An 18,671-nucleotide genomic window follows, 5' to 3' on the forward strand; every position below is an offset into this window, starting at 1 on the left:
TCAAGGGAAGTCCTCATGAAGATTTAATATAATCTTTAATATCTATATATAAAGGAGACAGCAGTTTTTAAAGGTTTCTGTGGAATCCTTGTACGTTATTGACACTATTGATCTACCTTGCATGGAAAAAAAAGCTAGAAATAACCTCTGTTGTTAGGTGAATTTCTTTTTCAGGGAGTCTGATTATTTTACCCTTGATATTTATATTATGACTCGAATATTTTCTTCTTAACTGAGAAGTTCAGTAAATTCCTTATGGTTCCTTTGGACAGGATCCATAGAACTTTACAATACTATTTCAAAGTTTCAAGCAGTTTTAGCATTAATGAAAATTAATTCCGAAGAACTTTTAGATACTTTCTCATTTGTCCGTCCAAATATTGGCTTCACGTTGCATTGCTCCTAGCAGTCTTATGTTTTGTTTTCCAGAAATGCGTGATAAAATGAGGAAATGGAGGGAAGAAAATTATCGTAACAGTGAGCAGATAGTAGAAGTTGGAGAAGAGTTAATTAATGAATATGCATCCAAGCTCGGGGATGACAGTAAGTCAAAATTGTTTTAAAAACGTTCACTGACTGTAGCTTTTTATTGTATGCATCTGGTTTTGTTTATTATCCTGCTGTTCTCCTGTTACAGCCTCCATATTATTTTATTCTTGCATTACCTTTCTGTATGTACTGTTGTCAGTTACATATATTATTTTCTCAATGTAATAGTCTGCTAGAATTCCCAGCCCTTGGTTTGCTTCCCAAATACGGGGTGTGGAGGAAGTAGGTGGAAAAAATTATACCTAATTGAACACTTAGATTGGCACACAAGTCATAAGAATACTTTATGAGCATTTGGCAAAGGTTTTTTTATCTAGCTGTCACTCATTGAGCTGTCTGCTCTTCAGAGAGATGGCAAAGAATGCAAGACTATTTTTTTTATAAGGAGAGGAAAAGTTATTCATTAAGTCATAAGTGATACCATGTTGTAGAAATTAATAAAAAGGCTGTTTTTATTATAGAATTGCAGTTGTGATGCTATAGTTCAGGATGTGCCTGGGTTTCCGTTGTACATAAAATGACTTTTCAGGGGATTTTATCTAAATAATGCTAATTCTCACTGGACAGAAACTTGGCATGCAGTGTTTTAGACCAGAAGGGAATTATTTAGAAATATGTCACAATAATACAATATCACTTTTTTATATAAGCTCAATATAAAACATAAAGGAAGAGGGTTCTTCAGGTTTTCATATGAATCTCATACAGGCAGGAAGGGATACATGGATTTGTTTTTAATGTTCATTCCTCTTTCTGCATCTTTCCTTTCTATAACTTGGTTAGCCTAATACATTTTCCTTTTAATTCTTTAATTATTGTCACCCACTCTTCTATGGCTGCTGCTGGGTTTTGCAAATATAGTGATGAAATATACAGTAAAAGTTCTGTTATCTGGCATCTTACAAGCCGGCATGCTCCACTAACTGGCAAGCCAGCTTGTAAGATAAAGTGAAACCGGAAGTGCCCACCGTGGCACTTCCGGTTTCTCTGAGCTCCCATGGCTCAGGGCAAAGCAGCCTGTGCTGCCGAGCCTCCACGGCCCCGGGGGCATAACAGGCTGTGCGGGGCTGTGTAGGACCCGCCTCCCTGCCCCATGCGGAGGGGCGGTGATGCTGCGGGAAGGGCGGAGGGACACCCCAGATGTGGTGTGAGAAGCGGTGGTCGGGGACACTCAGTTAACCGGTATATTTTGTTATCCCGCGTCCCCCGTTCCTGGGAGATCCTGGATAACAGAGATTTTACTGTATTTGCTAGCTGAAGTCACAAGGATTCTCAGCATGTCCATCTCTGTTCACTTTTAAGAATATAGAGTTTTTCAAGCACCCAGAAACAAAAATCTGAAGAGATACATTCCTAAAAAGGTCTTGCATTTGTTTTCTTACAGACCGGAAATCTTTTAATGTGGCATGCTCCCAGAAACTGTAGAGCCATTTTCCTTACTATGGCATTCTCTCTAGTTTTATCTTGCAACTTTGCACCTACAATTTTTGTTTGACTTTCTTTCAGTGAGAGGGACTTATAGTGCTCTCCAAAATAAATAGTATATCTGTAGGAGATTAGTTGCATGGATAAGCTAAACATGGCTTTGTATTAAAGCCAGATCCTTGTGTAAAATATAGTAGTTGTGAGAGTAAAAGTGTGGGTATAAAAGCTACAGGGGTGTAGGTTGTAGCCATGTTGGTCTAAGGACACAGGCAGACAAGGTTCCTTGGGTGAATTTGATATCTTTTATTAGTCCAACCCAAATAGTTGGAGAATAGTTGTTAGCAAGCTTTCGAGTTCAAAAACCCTTCGTCAGGCTAAGGAAGTTTCAGCAGTTGGTGCGTGCTCTTCCTGGATGGAAATTAGTTATAAAAATGAAAAATGAAAAATTAGGTATAAAAGCTATATACCTAAAGAAGAACCCTGTACAAATGGTATCCCTGCTGTGCTCTTGTAAATGTTCCCCTGCGGGCTGGATAGCATGGCCCTGTAGACTAACTCAGATTGGCACACAGGGTCAGGCTGCACAAGGTTGAGCTGGCACATGGGATCATAAGAATATAAAAACTGCCATTTACTGGGTCATACCATAGGTCCATCTTGCCCAGTATTCTGTGTCACGCAGTGGCAGAGCGTGGATGCTGAAAGGGAGAGTGAACAGGGCATGACTAGGGTGTTTTCCACTGTTCCTCTCCTACTTGCAGCCTCTAGGATTTAAAGGTCTAGGGCAGACCCCATGCCCCAAGCCTGTGTGGGATCTGGCCTGCAGATTGACCTGGTACCACTCTTCTAACCTGCAGGGCTGGATTGTTGAGCATCACTAGTCTAGATCTTTGTTGTATAGGATTAAAAATGCAAAAAGTAGAAGAAATCTAAATCTTTGGTTTTGAAGATCTGGAAAGTCACTAACAGAAATTAGGAAGAAATGTACTCTGATAAAAACAAAAAAAACCTACCTGTACAGGTATTCTTGTGATACACATCTAATACTAGTCACTGCCTGAAACAGGATGCCAGGCTAAGTGGACCAATGGTGACAATTCTTGTTCCAAAATAATATTGTATTCTTTTTGGTAACAGGATTATTAAATGGAATATTTTGAGCATTATTTTGTCTTTATTCCCATGGCTGGGAAGCACAAAAATTTTTTTCCTCCTAAGATTTGTTATTTTTATAATAATACTTCATACAAAAATAGTTAACTTTGCAGTATTGCTTTCTTAAAATTTTATGGAAAGCCTTGGTTACTTGTCTTCCTTCTGTTGGAAAGATCCTGCAGCATGCTAAGTGTTCTTAACTCCCATTTTCTTAAGTTGAAGGACACCTGATACCTCACAAGGTGCTTTCTGTTAATTTTATTCTTTTTTTCCCCTTTTCAGTTAATGTACTGAGGTGTCTCTTACTTTGTACAGCGCCTTGCACAACTTAGGCTTGTTATAAGTCACATGCTTGGCATTGCTTTAATCAAATTATGTATTTGTTTGTGATTTTAAGTAATTCTTTTGCCTGATGGAAGAAGGTGTTATTGATGGGGATTTAGGGCATTGAAACAGTTAAAGGAAAAGTTATTTTTCTTTTGGGTAAGAGTGGCTACTCTCCAGATCTGGACATAGCGCATTTCATAATGTGTTCTGTTTAGAAAACTTTAGATATAATGTTAGGAAAAGCAAAGAATTAGAGCTTTTCACCTTTTAAGATGTCAAAAGGTACTTTATATTACTGAAGGCAATAAAACTGCTTAAATGTACTTTTAATTAATTCCAGCAGTGTGTTTAAAATGTCCTTGTTTCAGTAATGATCTGCAGGAGTGGTAGGGAAAAATACACAGAGACAGAATTCATTAATCTTATTTACATTTTAGGTGTTTCCCATCATTCTGAAAATCAATTATCCACATTTAATGTCTCTTTTGTGTCTAGTTTGGATAATATATGAACAGGTGATGATTGCTGCCCTGGACTGCAGTCGAGATGACTTGGCATTGGTAAGTATTCATGTTGAACTTTCAGTCGAACCTTAAATTTTCTTCTTGGGGATCTGTTCCAGATAGCCCTTTAGACAACTATAAGATATTAGAACTTGGACTTGCAGAATCTCAAGAAATATGCTGGGAAGCAACTGCCTCCACCCACCCTACTGTGTAACTTTTGTTTAGACAAAGCATGTCTTTTTCAATAACTAGGAAAATATTTATAGCGACTCTAATGTGGGCTGAATGTCAGGAATAATATTATTGCTGCCATATTGTACAGAGAATACTTGTTTATTGAAAAACCTTTCAAATTGTATCAGTTTTTAAAACACTTTGAGGTAATGTATCAGTGCTGTGCATATGAATTTAGCTGCCTGATTGCTATTAACATTGACAGGAGCAATACAGCTAAATGTATGCACAACAAATTGAGAAGGCCAATTCAGGCTTGCAGTATTCTTAAAATTTAGTGGTAATGGAAAAAAAAGTGGTTGTGTTCTATTTTGCTCTTTTATGATGTATGAAAATGGCATTATAAACCTAAACTTTTTTGTTCTTCGACTATACACCTTTGGTTTTTATTCTTGCATTACCTCTGCTGGTTTCTCCTAGAGAGGAAGAGCTGCCACTGCAGCTACAGTTGGAGTTATAACCATCAGTGGTCACCTCTTCCAAATCTTGCCATCTCTTTGTTTGGATGGAGAGAGTATTTTGCTGTAAACTATTTATGGGTATTCAGTTTTGAACTGCAGTATGTAATCTGATTTTATTTAGATGTATACAAATTGTAATGTAAAGAAGAAAGGATTAAGTGATTCTAATCACTTTTGCTATTGATTCAAAATGCAAATGTTAGTATAAACAAAAACACTCAGCATCGGGGGGGGGGGGGGGGGAATAAAAACTTGGGGGGTGGGGAACGTAAACTATCTCTGCGCGCTGATTTTGCTTCCAATGCAACCTCCTCCAGAAAAGCATGGGAATCTTCTTCTTACTTCTTCAGCAATCCCTTGCAGTTGAGGATGATTGTCTTATCTGTGTCCAAAGATGGCTGATGATGAGGCTTATTCGGGATCACCAGACCACTGCATTTGGGACATTTTTCCATGTGGGGTGGATGGCGCTTGATTCTTGATTTGGTATTTTTGACTGCAGTAAAGGTGATCCCAATGGACATTTTATCCAGTCAGGAAGAAATACAGAATACCGTATTAGGCAGGCTGTGTTTAGGGCACCTTTTTCTGTGGAGTGAGCACAGCTGAAGAAGGGTGCTCAGTCACAGTTACAGCTGTTGAATCGCGCTCCCGTCTTGTCCAAGTGCTTGACCTTCTTGTAACTTCCGCCTTTGTGCCAGTTCCTGACTAGGAGCTTTCAGACCTCACCGTCTTGCTCTCATTGCCATTAGCTGATCACCAAAGGGCTTGAGGAATGTGCTGGAAAAGCTGTTTTAATGGGAGACATCTGTGTGTGACTTCTTTTATTGTGGAGAAGCTTCCCGTACATTGGCTTCCACACAGGTCTTGACAGAACGGGACTTTGATCCAATGACAAGGAGACTAAGATAACTGGGGATCTCGTTCCGCTGCAGCCTTCATCTGCCTTTGCAGCCATTGAGATTCTAACATCATCTTCCACCTGGTTCTCCATTGAGGACTTTTAGACGCATGGCTGGGAGCAGGGCAGCCTTTTCAGAAGGGAGACCATTGCCCTCTGCTGTCCTCACCACATCCTGGTGGTGGTGCTGCTGCTGCTTGGTCAGTGACTGCTTATTCATCAGTTACCCCTGCTTATTTCACAGCTAATGTTTCCTGAAGGTCATTCCACTATCCACCACCTGTGGACGCACTGGGTAGCAGTACAGCTCTGCCCCACAGAACTTGGAAATGGAACTAGTCTCTACAGTGTACTGGAAAGGCTTCAGCTACTTTAAACCAAGAAAGGAGATCGTCCTATAGTTCATGCATCTTCCAGCACCGCCTTCTCTCAAATTGCAGGGTGTCAGATGGTAGTTGGGCTTGGTGGAGTGTGTAAATGGATGAAACTCAACAACCTGTATAGAAGAGTTCAGACTAGATTATCTGGTGATCTCTTCTGGTCTTGATTTCTTCATTTTTTTAAACTTGAGTTATTAATCATTCAACTTGTGACATGTAAAAGAATATCTAGTCCCCTAATATATACATAAAGACAGATATCTATCTTCCATCAACAGTCTTCCCTTAACCCAAGTCAGTGTAGATAGACGTCTTTGTTTTTTTCTTCACTTTTTTTCAGTCTCTGATCCTTTGTGTTTTGGTCAATGTTAAGCTTTCGTGTTTCTTCATCTCTAATTCACCCTTCTTGTTCCTTAGAGCTCTGCTCCCTATCTTTCAATTTACTCCAAATTTGTTCTTAATGGTTAACTTAGAGTTGCACTTTTTAAATATTTAAAGAAGTTTCTCAAACTTTCTGGTTTGGAAACAGGGGAAGATTCTTTTTAGAAATTTTCAAGAATTTCCACCAAGTTTCTAAATAAGCATTTTTTTCTTTCTCCCCTGGTTAAGACTGACTTTGTAGGACAAGTTTTCGATTATTAAAACTTTCAAAATTTATTTTAAACCAGTCACTGATTTTTAGGGTGTCATTTATTTTCTAACCTTTTGCAATTGTAATACTTGCAGCCACTTGAAGATAAGTGATGAATATATTATGTTACAGAGGTCTCAGGAAGGTGCAGTAAGGGGTTATCTGTTAGCTGGCATTCTGTTAATTCAGTCTTGTCTCCCACCTTTTTCCAAAATAGTTTGATTCCTCAGACATGTCCACCATATGTGGTAGACTCCCCCACCTGGCCACACTCCCTACAACATTTGCCTGTTCCTGTACTATAAATGCATTTAATTTTAAGTGGGGTGAGATACCACCAATACAGGAGGAGTTTAAAATAAGTTTTTTTTTATTGTTGTACATATGGATATTTGAGGACCATTATCCAGACAGTCTCCCATTCTTCAGTGCTAATGTCAGTAACCCATTTTGTTATAAGCAGTGCATTTTCTTCTGTATGGTTACTTAGAAATTGCTTTAGGTATTGATTCCTATGAAATTATAAGAAATTGGACCGAGGTAGTCTTTTACATAAATAGGGATAGTTTAATAATCTTGAATTCCAAACACCTGGGGTAAACCTGAGTACATGTTATGATATTATATACCATATTGGACTTTTTGTGAGCTAAGTGTACTTCTCATTCTTGGATACCTCTCCTGTTCCGTGAAATAAGTTATTGTCTTGTAATTAAATATGTTATTGTCCATGAAATAAGTTATTGTCACGAAAACAAGTAAATAAGCTGAGAGAGAAGCCTCTAATTTTTCTAGTGTATTTTCGGTCTCTGGGGTTTTATAAGAACTTTTTGTGAAGTTCTTACATAGACCAACATGGATAAAAAATTCAAGTTGCCACATACTAATAATCTGAGCAATGGTGTTGAATTGAATTTATGGCCTCTTACATTGTGTTGTGTTTCTTATAGGATGTTAAGTAAGTAGAATTGCTTATATGCTGTGCTGAGCTTAGTGCAAAACTTAAATCTGGTTTTATTTTTAGTTAACATCACGTGTTTTTTTTCACTGTAGCTGCTGCTTTAAGCGTGTGAACACCTTTGGAATCTCTTCTTCTTAGTACTGAACACTCGACAGCTGAGATGCATCTTTCTTAAGGAAAGGAGTTTTTTCAGCTCCAAATAGAGGAATCTGAGAGTTTTTTCCATCTACCCATTCATCTCGCTCACTGCTTTTTATCCTTTTTATTACTGTCATCTCTATCCCCCTTGCACAAAATAGCAATGCCAATATTTCACTTAGCGGGCTCCATCTTTTTTACACACATTTGTACTGAGATTACCTGCTGTTGGTAGACACTTATAATAACTATGTCTAAGATGGTGGAGTTCAAGTTTGCCTTTTTTGCCTTTTGTAGAATTAAATTACATCTATAAGAAAAGAAAAAACTCCTGCTTATGCATTCTTTATTTCTTCACTGGTTTTTTTTTATGATAGGTATAAGTGAAGGTCCAAAACTATAATATAAAATGTTTGAGGAAACCTACTAACACAATCACCAAACAGTATTTGTACAAATATGGTACGCTATGTGAATATACACTTTTAAAATTATATATCACTTAATAAAATGTATTATAATGGACATTAGTGGCCAGATTTTGCAAAAAATCAATGTAGAGGAGGGAGTGAAAGAATCTGGAGCAGTTAAAAATGTGGCTGGTTTAGTTTTTCCATCATTCCATCACTGCAGTTCTTTATTTGTAATACTTTAATTCTGATGTTGTCTTTATGGTTTGGATCCCTTATGACCATCTGTCTCTCGGTGTGCATGAGCACTTAATAATATCCAGTGACTTGACCTAATGGAGTCTGTCTTATTCTTGTGAATGCTATACCCTTAAGTCCTGATTCTGTAGTTTTATCTGCATATGTGATTCCTGTGGCAGCACAGTGTCACTGATTGCTTTCAATCTCCTTTTTTGTGTCCCTTGTGGATTTATGTGTAGTGTGGGTGCCCACCCACTTGGATCCGATTGCAGTTTAAAAATAGAGATTTTTCTTTTGATGATAAAAGTTAATGCTTTTCCATAGTTTTTACATAAGATTACTCAGATTTTAAAGATGTTCATATGATATATGCTTTGTGTGAATGTTTAATGTGCTGTGATGTACAGGAGGCTTTGTATGACAGATTTTAGTTGCAAGCAGCAAACACCCACTCTGAGCGCCACTAAGCCATTCTTTTATTAAGTCAGGAGTTATTCATTAGATGAATTACATCCTTGCAGACTGGTCTTATTGGATACTTAACAGGATCTTGAAAACATTCTGTGATTATTGTGGCCCCCTGTGACTACATTCAGGGCTATCTCCTTTTGGCCTTTCCCAATTCTTTGTACTCCAAGCAGCTAGGAGGGGTGGGAATGTTTCTCCTTCCTCTTCTCTCTCACTCAACTCTTCCTTTTGCATCCCACTCTGTCTAGAAAGATAAGGAGGAAAACTTGTGCTTTGAAGTTTGAAAATAATTTCCATGTTTTGCTACTGAATTTTGCATAGGACAAGGTAGAAGAATTGCTTATATTTATAGAAGTCTACCAGAGCTCTGTGTCTTAAGGTGTTTAAGGATGAAATATTTGTAAGTGGTATGAAAAGGTGTTCCAGTGGAAACCTCAGGATTTATTTGCTTCATTGTGCTTGGAGAGCTCAGGGTCTGGGATAGAAAGCCTGCCAGGAGCACAGGGACAAGCAGGTTACAATTCCTGTGCTACCTAGAAAGTAGGTGGGCTCTGCCAGGCACCTATTCTCTAGTGTAATTCTGGGAGAGCTGCTGCCTTTCCCTTCCTTGCCACTTTCTTTTGATCCAAAAGTCACATTCCAGGAAGTTGACTTAGTCAGTCAAGGACTGAAGTTGGTTCCCCCTTCCCTGCCTTTGTTTCCTATATTGATGATAAGCCAGTTTCTCTGTGAATATAGTTAAATAAATGGCTTACATTCTTATAAAAGTACACCACACTTTTAGTAGTATATGATTTGTATTTTTTTTTGCAGATGGCTGAATATTAGGCCGGTGCGAAGCATAAGTTATTCACTTTGGTTTCGGATTTGGAGGGACAGTGACTCAATTTGGTGATTCAGATCACTGTTCTGATTCGATTTGACCAAATCTGAAGGTATACAGTGCCAAATATTATTCGGCCATAAACTATACAGGCAGGAACAGCTGGGGGAGCAGCTGCTGGATGAGCCCTGGGAGAAGCCATGGCTCATCTGGCTCCTCCCATGACCCAAGGCGAGGCAGGCAGTGCTGGCAGTCCTGAGAGAAGCTATGGGAGCTAGGGGGAATGATTGGGAGCTGGGGGATTGAGCTTCAGGGGAAGTCCTTGTTCATTCCCCCGGCCCCTGTGACTTCTCCAGGGGCTGCCAGCACTGCCTACCTCGCCCCAGTGGCGGGGGGGGGACCGGGGGGGGGGGCGGGGGGGGCCAGGGCTTGTCCAGGTGCTCCCCCAGCTGCTCCTGCTAGCACTGCCTAGTACCTGTCTGTACAGTCTATGGCTGAATCTCTGAATTTTGCTGAATTGATTCAGAGGCTTCCAATTCAATTCAGGGAGATTAATTGGGTCTCCCAATTGAATTCAGAGCTTCAGCTGCCAAATTGGGCCAAATCACCTCTGAATCAAACTGGCTACCAAAGCTTCGCACCACCCTACTGAGTGTTGGACTTAGGGCCCATGTCCAGAACTCATTGTTTTTTATGATGTGATTGGTTTGGAAATAGTAGACTGTACATATAGCAGGTATTGATATGCATTAATCTCTGGTTGTGATAGGAAGTATTAGTGACACAAAAGACTTCTAATTTTGTTTTTTCTTTTTTCATCATTTTGTCACTCAGAATTGCATTACAGATTGGAAGAATCTTTCTCTTTTTTTTTTTTTTTTTTTTTTGTAGTTCTGCCTTCAAGAGCTAAGACGGCAGTTCCCTGGGAGCCATAGAGTTAAGCGACTAACTGGCATGAGATTTGAAGCCATGGAAAGGTAATGACTGAACTTAAAATTATTTTTTTTCCTGGAAAAGGTACTAAGTATCTCTTAGGGTGGAAACAGATGTTGCCTTTGTGTTGCCATAAGAATTTTTATGGTGGCACAGAGGCCAAACAAAATGACATCTATACCCATTACTAGGGGTGCACCAATAAAGATTTTTTTAGGCCAATACTGATCGCCAAGTATTAATGAGCCGTATTGACTGATACCAATCTGATTGCTAATATGCAGCCCACCATCTGGATAGTAAGTCAGGAGGGGGAGGCAGGCAGATTAAGGCCCTTATGGTGAGGGAGGGAGTGGGGCAGGGCTGGATCAGGTACTGCCTAGCTGGGGCATGGTGCAGGATGGAGCCATAAGTGGGTTATATGTAGGGGGCATTGTGGGGGGTGGGGTCTGTGCACACCCCAGAGGGAGGCATGGGGGGTGTAGCCCCGGATCTGTGCTTGGGGTGAGGCCAGACTGCTGCTATGGGCTGGGGCAGGGGACAGCACCTGGCTCTTCCAGGTGGGGGTTGGGCTGGGGCTGCACTCAGGGCGGGTAGCAGCAGTGCTGGAAGAGGGGCTATGGAGGAGATTACAGCCACCCCAGACTTTGCTGTAGCCCCCCTGTAACTCCTCTCCCAGCACCACCACCTGCCCTGAGTGCAACCTCGGCCCAGCCCACCTTTGCCCCGCACACAGATCTGGGGAGCACATGCCTCCTGTGCCTCCCTCAGGGCTGCATGCAACAGCAGGAACCGCCCCTCTCCCCATCTGTACCCTTCTGGACAAGCTGCGGCTCAGTCCCGCGGCCCACGCCCTGCCCTTCCCTGCCCTGGGTGGGCAGTACCTGCACCAGCCCCGTTCCCTCTCTCAACGTGGGGGCCTCAGTCTGTACCCCCCACACCCTTTCCCTCTCCTCCACCCCTTCCCCCCAACAGACTTACCAGTTGGACCTGTTGGGCTGGCAGCGTGCATGCTGCAGCTATGCACATGCATGCAGCATTTATCGGTAACATTACTGGCAACGTTAGCCAAAAAAAGCTGATTGCTGATGATATCAATTTTCCTTTATTGATACTGATACAATATTGCCAATGTATCGGTGTACCTCTACCCCTTTTCATGCCACAGTCGCGTAAAATTTATGGCCGTCACTTAGGTGGTAACAATTTCTGCTGCTATTCAGCAGCAGATGTCCGTTTGTTTTAAGGCCTGAGAGCATGGACATCCTGGAGCTGCCTAATTCTGTGCTCCCTAAGAATTCCTATGCAGGATCATGCCCCTCAAGCCTTGGGAGTGCTTGCCTGGCTTTCTCCACTTGAAAAAAGTCATCCTGGGGAAATCTTCTGTAGCATAGCTTTCTGAGTAGGGTCTATGGTCAACATCTGTTTCACCCAGTGAAGTGGATCAACTGTACTGGGACTGCTGATCTACTTAATTTGGTGATATCTATTTCTAGCCTCGGAAGGAAATTCTTACTACACCAAAGTGAACACAGGGCATGTCTACACAAGATGTTTACTGCGGTGTTGCCTGATTAGCTCTGCAGTAAATGTCTCCGTATCTACACACGATCCCTCTAGGTCCCCTGCCAGCTGGAGCTGCTCCAACCCAGCTCAATGTGCTGGGATCCCAGGCGCATGTCTAAACATGGTGCCCAGGAGCAACAAACTCTGGTGTGATATGCAGTCTTCCAGTTAGACTTTTTGGAACCATTACTCCCCACCATAGGTCAGTAGCCTGTAAAATATTAGATATTTTTTGCCACATTTTTTTATTTTGGTTAAAAAAAAAATATATATATATAGGCCATAGCTACTAGCCAATCCAAGATGTCCAGAATACAAGCAACATTTTGAAGCAACACCTGTAGCTACCAATAATTTCTTCTGCCCCAAATAATTGAGGAATACAGCTCTTTCCCCCAAGTTATTCTGTTATAAAATGTAACCATATAGAATATAATAACAAAAACTGTAACCTTTCTGGATCTTTTGCAGTATCCTGTAAATGGGCCTTTACTATCCATTAATTTCTATATCAAATGGTTTAAATTAAATGCAGATGATTTCACTGCCTATTATACTCTGTAGGACTTTTATCACAAGGGTAGGACTGTCCTGCAGGCCAGCCGTAGTCTACTGCATTTCCCAGTTTAAATAGTTCCTGTATATAAGTTTATAAAATCTTGTTTTAAAATGGAAATGTGAAGATACAGAAAACAGCTAGGGCTTTTGGAGATGACATCTAGTAATTGCTTGCTTGGACTGTTAGCACCTAACATCAACTGACTGTTGTGCACCACAGTTTACTTGCAGAATTAGCCTTTGAGGTCTAGAGACCATGAACCCGATTGATTTAAGGAAATTGGAAGTCTACTAGGAGAAAAAATGGTTTTCATTTAACGGATGTTTTTCATCCTTTCTTTTCATTGTATTGAACATATAAATTGACATATCCAGGAAAGCCCATTGTTTGGATTGAAAATAATGGAAAACTTGTGTTCACTTTTGCACCAGGAAACTTAGGGTAATTAAACCTTCCACATTCTTACACATGGTATGTGAAGTGATTTCTTTGAGCTGTCTTCCAAAGAATTGCCTTGCTAACCTGTCCCTATAATAGTTAGCTCTGCCCATGCTGTTATTGGCCAGACATAGTGAACAAGAGACTATACAGTTTGGTGCTTTTCATGGGGTGATAAGTTGGCAGATTGTCCAGAAATGGAACTGTCAGTTGTGCACTGCCTAGACATTTATTTCCAGATTTATGTGATTAAAGGGGTTGCTTTGTGCCTTTGAACAAATAGGCTCAGCATGTAGGATGAATGCAACAGGGCTGGCAACCTAAAATATTTCAGCAGGGCATAACAGTTCAAATGGAGTTTTCCAAAACTGATTGCACGTGCTCCTGAGCTAATGTTTTGAGTCCTTGAAATTGCATCACTCAACAGTAACCTCTGTGGCCAGAGGGGCCAATCATGGGCTAATGTGAGAGGCAAATATTTTTTTGAGTGATGTCTTTTTTTTTATTGGACCAACTACATGGTGATTGCATCTACATGAGATGCTGTACTGAAGAGTTGACTTAGTGCTGCAGTAAAGTGTCGTCATCTACAAATGCGTCCCTCTTAAACTGGAGTAAAGTAATTAACTCTGCCGTAGGATAGTAGTGCCCAACACAAGTACTATCCTATGTTGGAATTATTTACTGTGCCACAATGCATGTGTAGACAGTGCCTGGGGCTGGCTAAGGTATGAGGCATGCCTGCTGGCTAGCCCCGCACCATAGCAACCTTGTGCCCCAGCCAGCCGCTCTGCAGCATGTTGGGTTGGAGTGGAGCATCTCTGGCCTGGCAGACTGACCCTCTGGGTCCCCCACCAGCCAAGGCTGCACCACCCTGGTTTAACGTGCTGCTGTCCCAGGCACATGTGTAAATGCTGTGCCCCGGAACAGTGAACTCCGGCACAAACTGCTGTGGAGTTTATTGCAGCGCATTAACATCAAGTGTAGACATGTCTAGTTGGAATCAAATTAGATCATCTTTTGAATACAAGGCATTCTTCAGCCTTGCATTTTGAAACCTGGTCTGACTTGATCCCAACAGTGGTTGGTCCAATAAAAGAGATTACTCAAAAAATGTTCTTGCTTCTCACAGAAGTCCTGGACCATCATGGCTACAACATCACTCCAATACTACCATATTAATGAGATAACAAAGGCAATAATATCCAGTCATTCTCAGCCTTCATAGGTCCTCAGCAGGACAATGATATGGTGGGGCCTTAAGGAATAAGCACATCTTCTGAAAAGGAAAATAAGTACTTTGTCAAACAGCTTGGCTTATAAAGTGCCCTGGAGAAAATCTGATGAAGTACTATATGTGTGGGGATATGAAAAAACTAAATAGATCTGACACAATGTGTGGATAACACAACAGGTACGTAGAGTGTATATTGAACCAAATTGCTTTATTATTCCAGCTCAGGCTGTGAAATGACCTGTATAAAAAGATGAATTGTTTCCCAGAGAAGATTTAAATCCACTGTAGCAGCGTGGGTTGACCTCACCACTTCAAGCAACAGCTTTATGGGGAAATATAAACCCATGTTGTTCTAGTGATAGGAAAGACTTCATATTTGGCTTTCAATAGATGAAAACATGAGTTACTTGGTATAACCCAGGGGTCAGCAACCCCCGGCACGCGTGCCAAGCATGGCACGTGAGGCCATTTTGCTTGGCACACCACTGCCAGCCTCTCACAGATCTGGGTGAGCGAAGGTCCCCCCTGCCCTCCGGGAGTGCATGCTGCTGCCGGGAGCCGGCCCCACCACCTGCCCAAGCACGCAGCAGCCAGCAGCAGTGGGTGTGGGAGCTGGCTCCTGCTCCTGCTGCCTTCTGTTGGGAGCAGGGAGCTGTGGACCTGGGTCCCTGGCCCAATAGCCATAGTTGGAGGCAGGGGCTTTGGGTGGGGGGCAAGGGGCATGAGCAGGGATGGGAGGAAGGGGCTTTGGGTGGGAGCCAGAGGGCACAAGCAGGGCTGGGGGGCTATTGTGGGGGGACCTGCACAAAACGAATATACAAGATCAAAGGTAGTATCAGAAGTTTTATTGTCACCAGGTTTACAATTCTTAGAAAATCTGGTATTTACCATAAAAAGGAAACATTTATGTTTATTAACTATACTGATATGCAGTACTCGTTATACTGATATGCTGCCCTCGTTTTGTTTTTCTGGCATGCTGGCACTCTGGCACCTTCCAATGTAGACATTGTGTTTTTTTCAGCACTCCTGCCAAAAAACGTTGCTTACCCCTGGTATAACCTCTCCAACCCATTATATGTGGCTGGTTGTGCCTTATGTGATCGATTCTCAACCAGGGTGCCACCCTTTCAAGGGTGCTGTGCGGTGGGGTGTCACAGAATGTTAGCACTGCTAGGTGTGTAAACGTGATTCACAAGCTAAAGCCAGAGATTTCAAATAGGAATCTATAGTGACAAAATATCCTGACCTGTTGCTGTCTTTCTGAGTTCCTTGCAACAGAAGTATTGCTCTATTATTTTTTTGTAGTGAAAAATTTAGTGAAAACTAAAAGCTGGCATTTTCAGATGGGTGCCTTAAGTCTAATGAGGGGTGCTTTGAGTATAAAAATGTTGAGAATCTCAGTTGTATGTCCTCATAAGAGAGAAATGTAAATTTTAGATAATCTCAGTTTGACTTTTTTATCTACTGTAACAAAATGGAGAGTTCTTGTTTTGGGTAATCTTTAAAGTGGCTGGGTTTTGTTTCTTTGGATCTTAGATGGGGTTAGAGAATAGGCAAAGGAGAAGGGGTTTCCTTTATTTAGGTAAAATAAAAGTGGAAGCAGAAAAGTAGAAGCAAGCAAATTTTATTTATCCTGTTTCTGGTTTATACTATTTCTGCTAAATACTATCTCACTGAGAAAAATCAGCTTATTTTTTAGAGGTGACACCAAATTTTGCAGTTCTTCAAGACTGATTTGATGGGAATTTTGTTCAATGGAAGGCTTAAATAACAACTAAAAATTTGGCTACAAGTACAACTTATTTTTTTGCAACTCAGTAATATTTCCATAGTACACAGGATGGCATTGTTTAATTACAGAGGCAATAAAAAAATCACACGGGTTGTTTGAGATTCACATCAGCTTTTGTTGATATTAAATAGGTATGATGATGCTATCCAGTTATATGACAGAATTTTACAAGAAGATTCAACCAACACAGTAAGTTAAACAATTTCCTTGAAAATATAAAGTCAAATTGTTTCAATTTAAGCTGACGTCTTTCTTGTAGCACTGTAGTGAAATAGTTATCTGATTATGTTTGTGTCTTTTAACTTCTAGCATAATATTTTAACATTTATTTTTGGAATTAAGTTTCTTCTATGAAAATAGTGTTTACATTTAAAAAAAAATACTGAGTTGAGAGCTCGTTTCTGTAAGTGATGGCCCTTTACATTTATCTTATGGGGTTTGGATCAGATTTTTTAAGTATTAAATGTTGGAGGATGATTTAGTGATAAACTGCTTTAAAGACTGTATAGTTTACCATGCATCTCCTAGCCCATTTCGTAATCATATTTGAAAATCTACTTTGAGTTGCATAGTATTTATCTCTATCTGGAACTAGGCTTGCTCTTCAGTGAACCTGCAGTCTGCTGTATAGCTTGCCTACTTAAAAAATAACTGAGAGGAAATTTTAGGAACGTGATGTCTTCAGGCACATGCATTGCAACACTACTAAATGTGTAGTAGTACAGAAAAGAAAGTGCTATTGGCAGCCATATGTTCAGTCCCCTTCAGCTGCAGGGTGACAGAGTTGCTAGAATGGCATACCCTCCACCCAGAGGGTGATCAGGGGCTGCTCTATAAATCTGACCCGATTTCCTCTCTTTCCCCCCCTCCCCCTGAGGGACAGAATGCAGAGCACTGTGGGATTGTGGAAGGTAGAGACCTGGCCAAACATGATGTTTGTTTGAGCACTACAGAGGAGATGCTGTCTGAATCGGACTTCAGCAATGATTAACTTTTCCCACTTCTAGCATGCTGGCAGCAGTTTGTCTGTCAAAAGTGTAGCATAAGTTGGAAATTACCATAACGTAGTTTGCTAATGGCTTCTTAGTCTCTTGTGGACTCAGAGCAAGTTTCATAACATTCTTGAAGTATTTAGTGTGACACTTGACTGCTTCCAAATTCTGTTACAATCCAATAAAGAAAATCAGATTATATGCCTCTCTTTATTTCAGTAATGGCTTCTCAGCCTCTTGTGGACTCAGATTAAGTTTAGTAACATTCTTGAAGTATTTTTAGGTCCTAATTCTGCCCTCTGTTTTGTTTATCAGGCTGGCCATATATCAGTTGTGCTTGCCTGACTAATGAAAGCCTGATAAATGATGTGAGCCCTTATAAAACAATACTTTTTTTACATTTGTAAAATGGCAATTACTAGCTTCAAGCATCAGCAAAATCAGGGCTGTTCAATTTTGTAAGCTGTCAGGGACTGCATGCTGTGCAGCCCGCACTGGGGCAAGGCACAGGCCATGTGGGCTATACAATGCATGGATGTCCCCCTCTGCACCTCACAGCTCCCTTTTCCCCCACTGTAGCACTAGACTCCTGCTTGTATCTCCCCTTTTCCCTCATTGGGAAACTCTAGCTACAATAATGGAGGAAGCAGCTGCTGGCTGGGGAGAAGTGCAAGGGCTGCAACTGAACCCCTGGCAGGCTGCCAGTTGGACAGTCCTGTGCTAAATTAAACTACTCTTCCAGTCTTTTTTTAACATGAGCGCAATCTGCAAATATCTATGATTGTCTAAATTTATTTTTTTTTTACTTATTTTTTTTTCTACTGCTATGACAGCTTTGCAATATTTGTCCATCTCCCTGGTGTAAATAATGTGCCCTCTTTTTTGGGGGGAGGACAAGTGTCCCAGTACTGCTGCCATTGCATTGTCATAGATTGAGGGTGTGGTGTGCCTGGGTTTGGAAAGTTTCTCAGAAATTTTTACACAGCTGAATCAAGAGCTGAAGTGCTCCAAATAAGTAGGTTAAAGGAATGTTAAGGAATATCTCCAAAATTAAATTACTTTTTTTTTTGTTTGTTTGTTTGTTTTTCCAAGGGCTGCTTAAGTCAGATGTTTTGTAACCAGTGTTTTCCACTAACATATACTCTGTTGACATTTCATCCCTTTGCAGATAGCCTGGAATCTAGAACCTACATATTAGAAGAAATTATATGTCATGACCTTTTCCATCCCTGAGGAGTTTTTATATTGCTTAGTATATGTTGTTTTTATATTTGTATGATGGGAAGGCTGAGAGGTGATCTTGTGGCTGCCTACAAATTCATTAGGGGGGCGCACCAAGGAACTGAAGATGCTGTTCACCAGGGTGCCTCTTGGGGTAACAAGGAGCAGTGGTCACAAACTGACAGCAGATTTAGGCTAGACATCAGGAAAAACTTCTTCACCGTGAGGGTGGCCAAATCTTGGAATGGGCTTCCAAGGGAGGTGGTGCTCTCCCCTACCTTGGGGGTCTTTAAGAGAAGGCTGGATAGGCACCTTGCTGGG

At 41.0% G+C, this 18,671-nt stretch overlaps 1 protein-coding gene across 2 annotated transcripts in view; it reads left to right on the forward strand.

Moving 5' to 3' along the window:
* Positions 1 to 430: 430 nt before the first annotated feature.
* EMC2 (ER membrane protein complex subunit 2) overlaps positions 431 to 18,671 on the forward strand; it is a 48,539-nt gene continuing 30,298 nt past the window's right edge. Inside the window, exons 1-4 of one of the 2 annotated variants that reach the window (XM_006035098.3) lie at positions 431 to 543; positions 3,952 to 4,016; positions 10,501 to 10,586; positions 16,269 to 16,326. In XM_006035098.3, the coding sequence (XP_006035160.1) occupies positions 432 to 543; positions 3,952 to 4,016; positions 10,501 to 10,586; positions 16,269 to 16,326 (321 nt within the window). In that variant the 5' untranslated portion in view covers position 431. The remainder of the gene's footprint in view (positions 544 to 3,951; positions 4,017 to 10,500; positions 10,587 to 16,268; positions 16,327 to 18,671) is intronic. The other variant, XM_025191269.1, reaches the window with a different exon arrangement.

The sequence above is a fragment of the Alligator sinensis genome, unplaced genomic scaffold (assembly GCF_000455745.1).
Source record: "Alligator sinensis unplaced genomic scaffold, ASM45574v1 scaffold1430_1, whole genome shotgun sequence".
Classification (NCBI taxonomy): domain Eukaryota; kingdom Metazoa; phylum Chordata; order Crocodylia; family Alligatoridae; genus Alligator; species Alligator sinensis.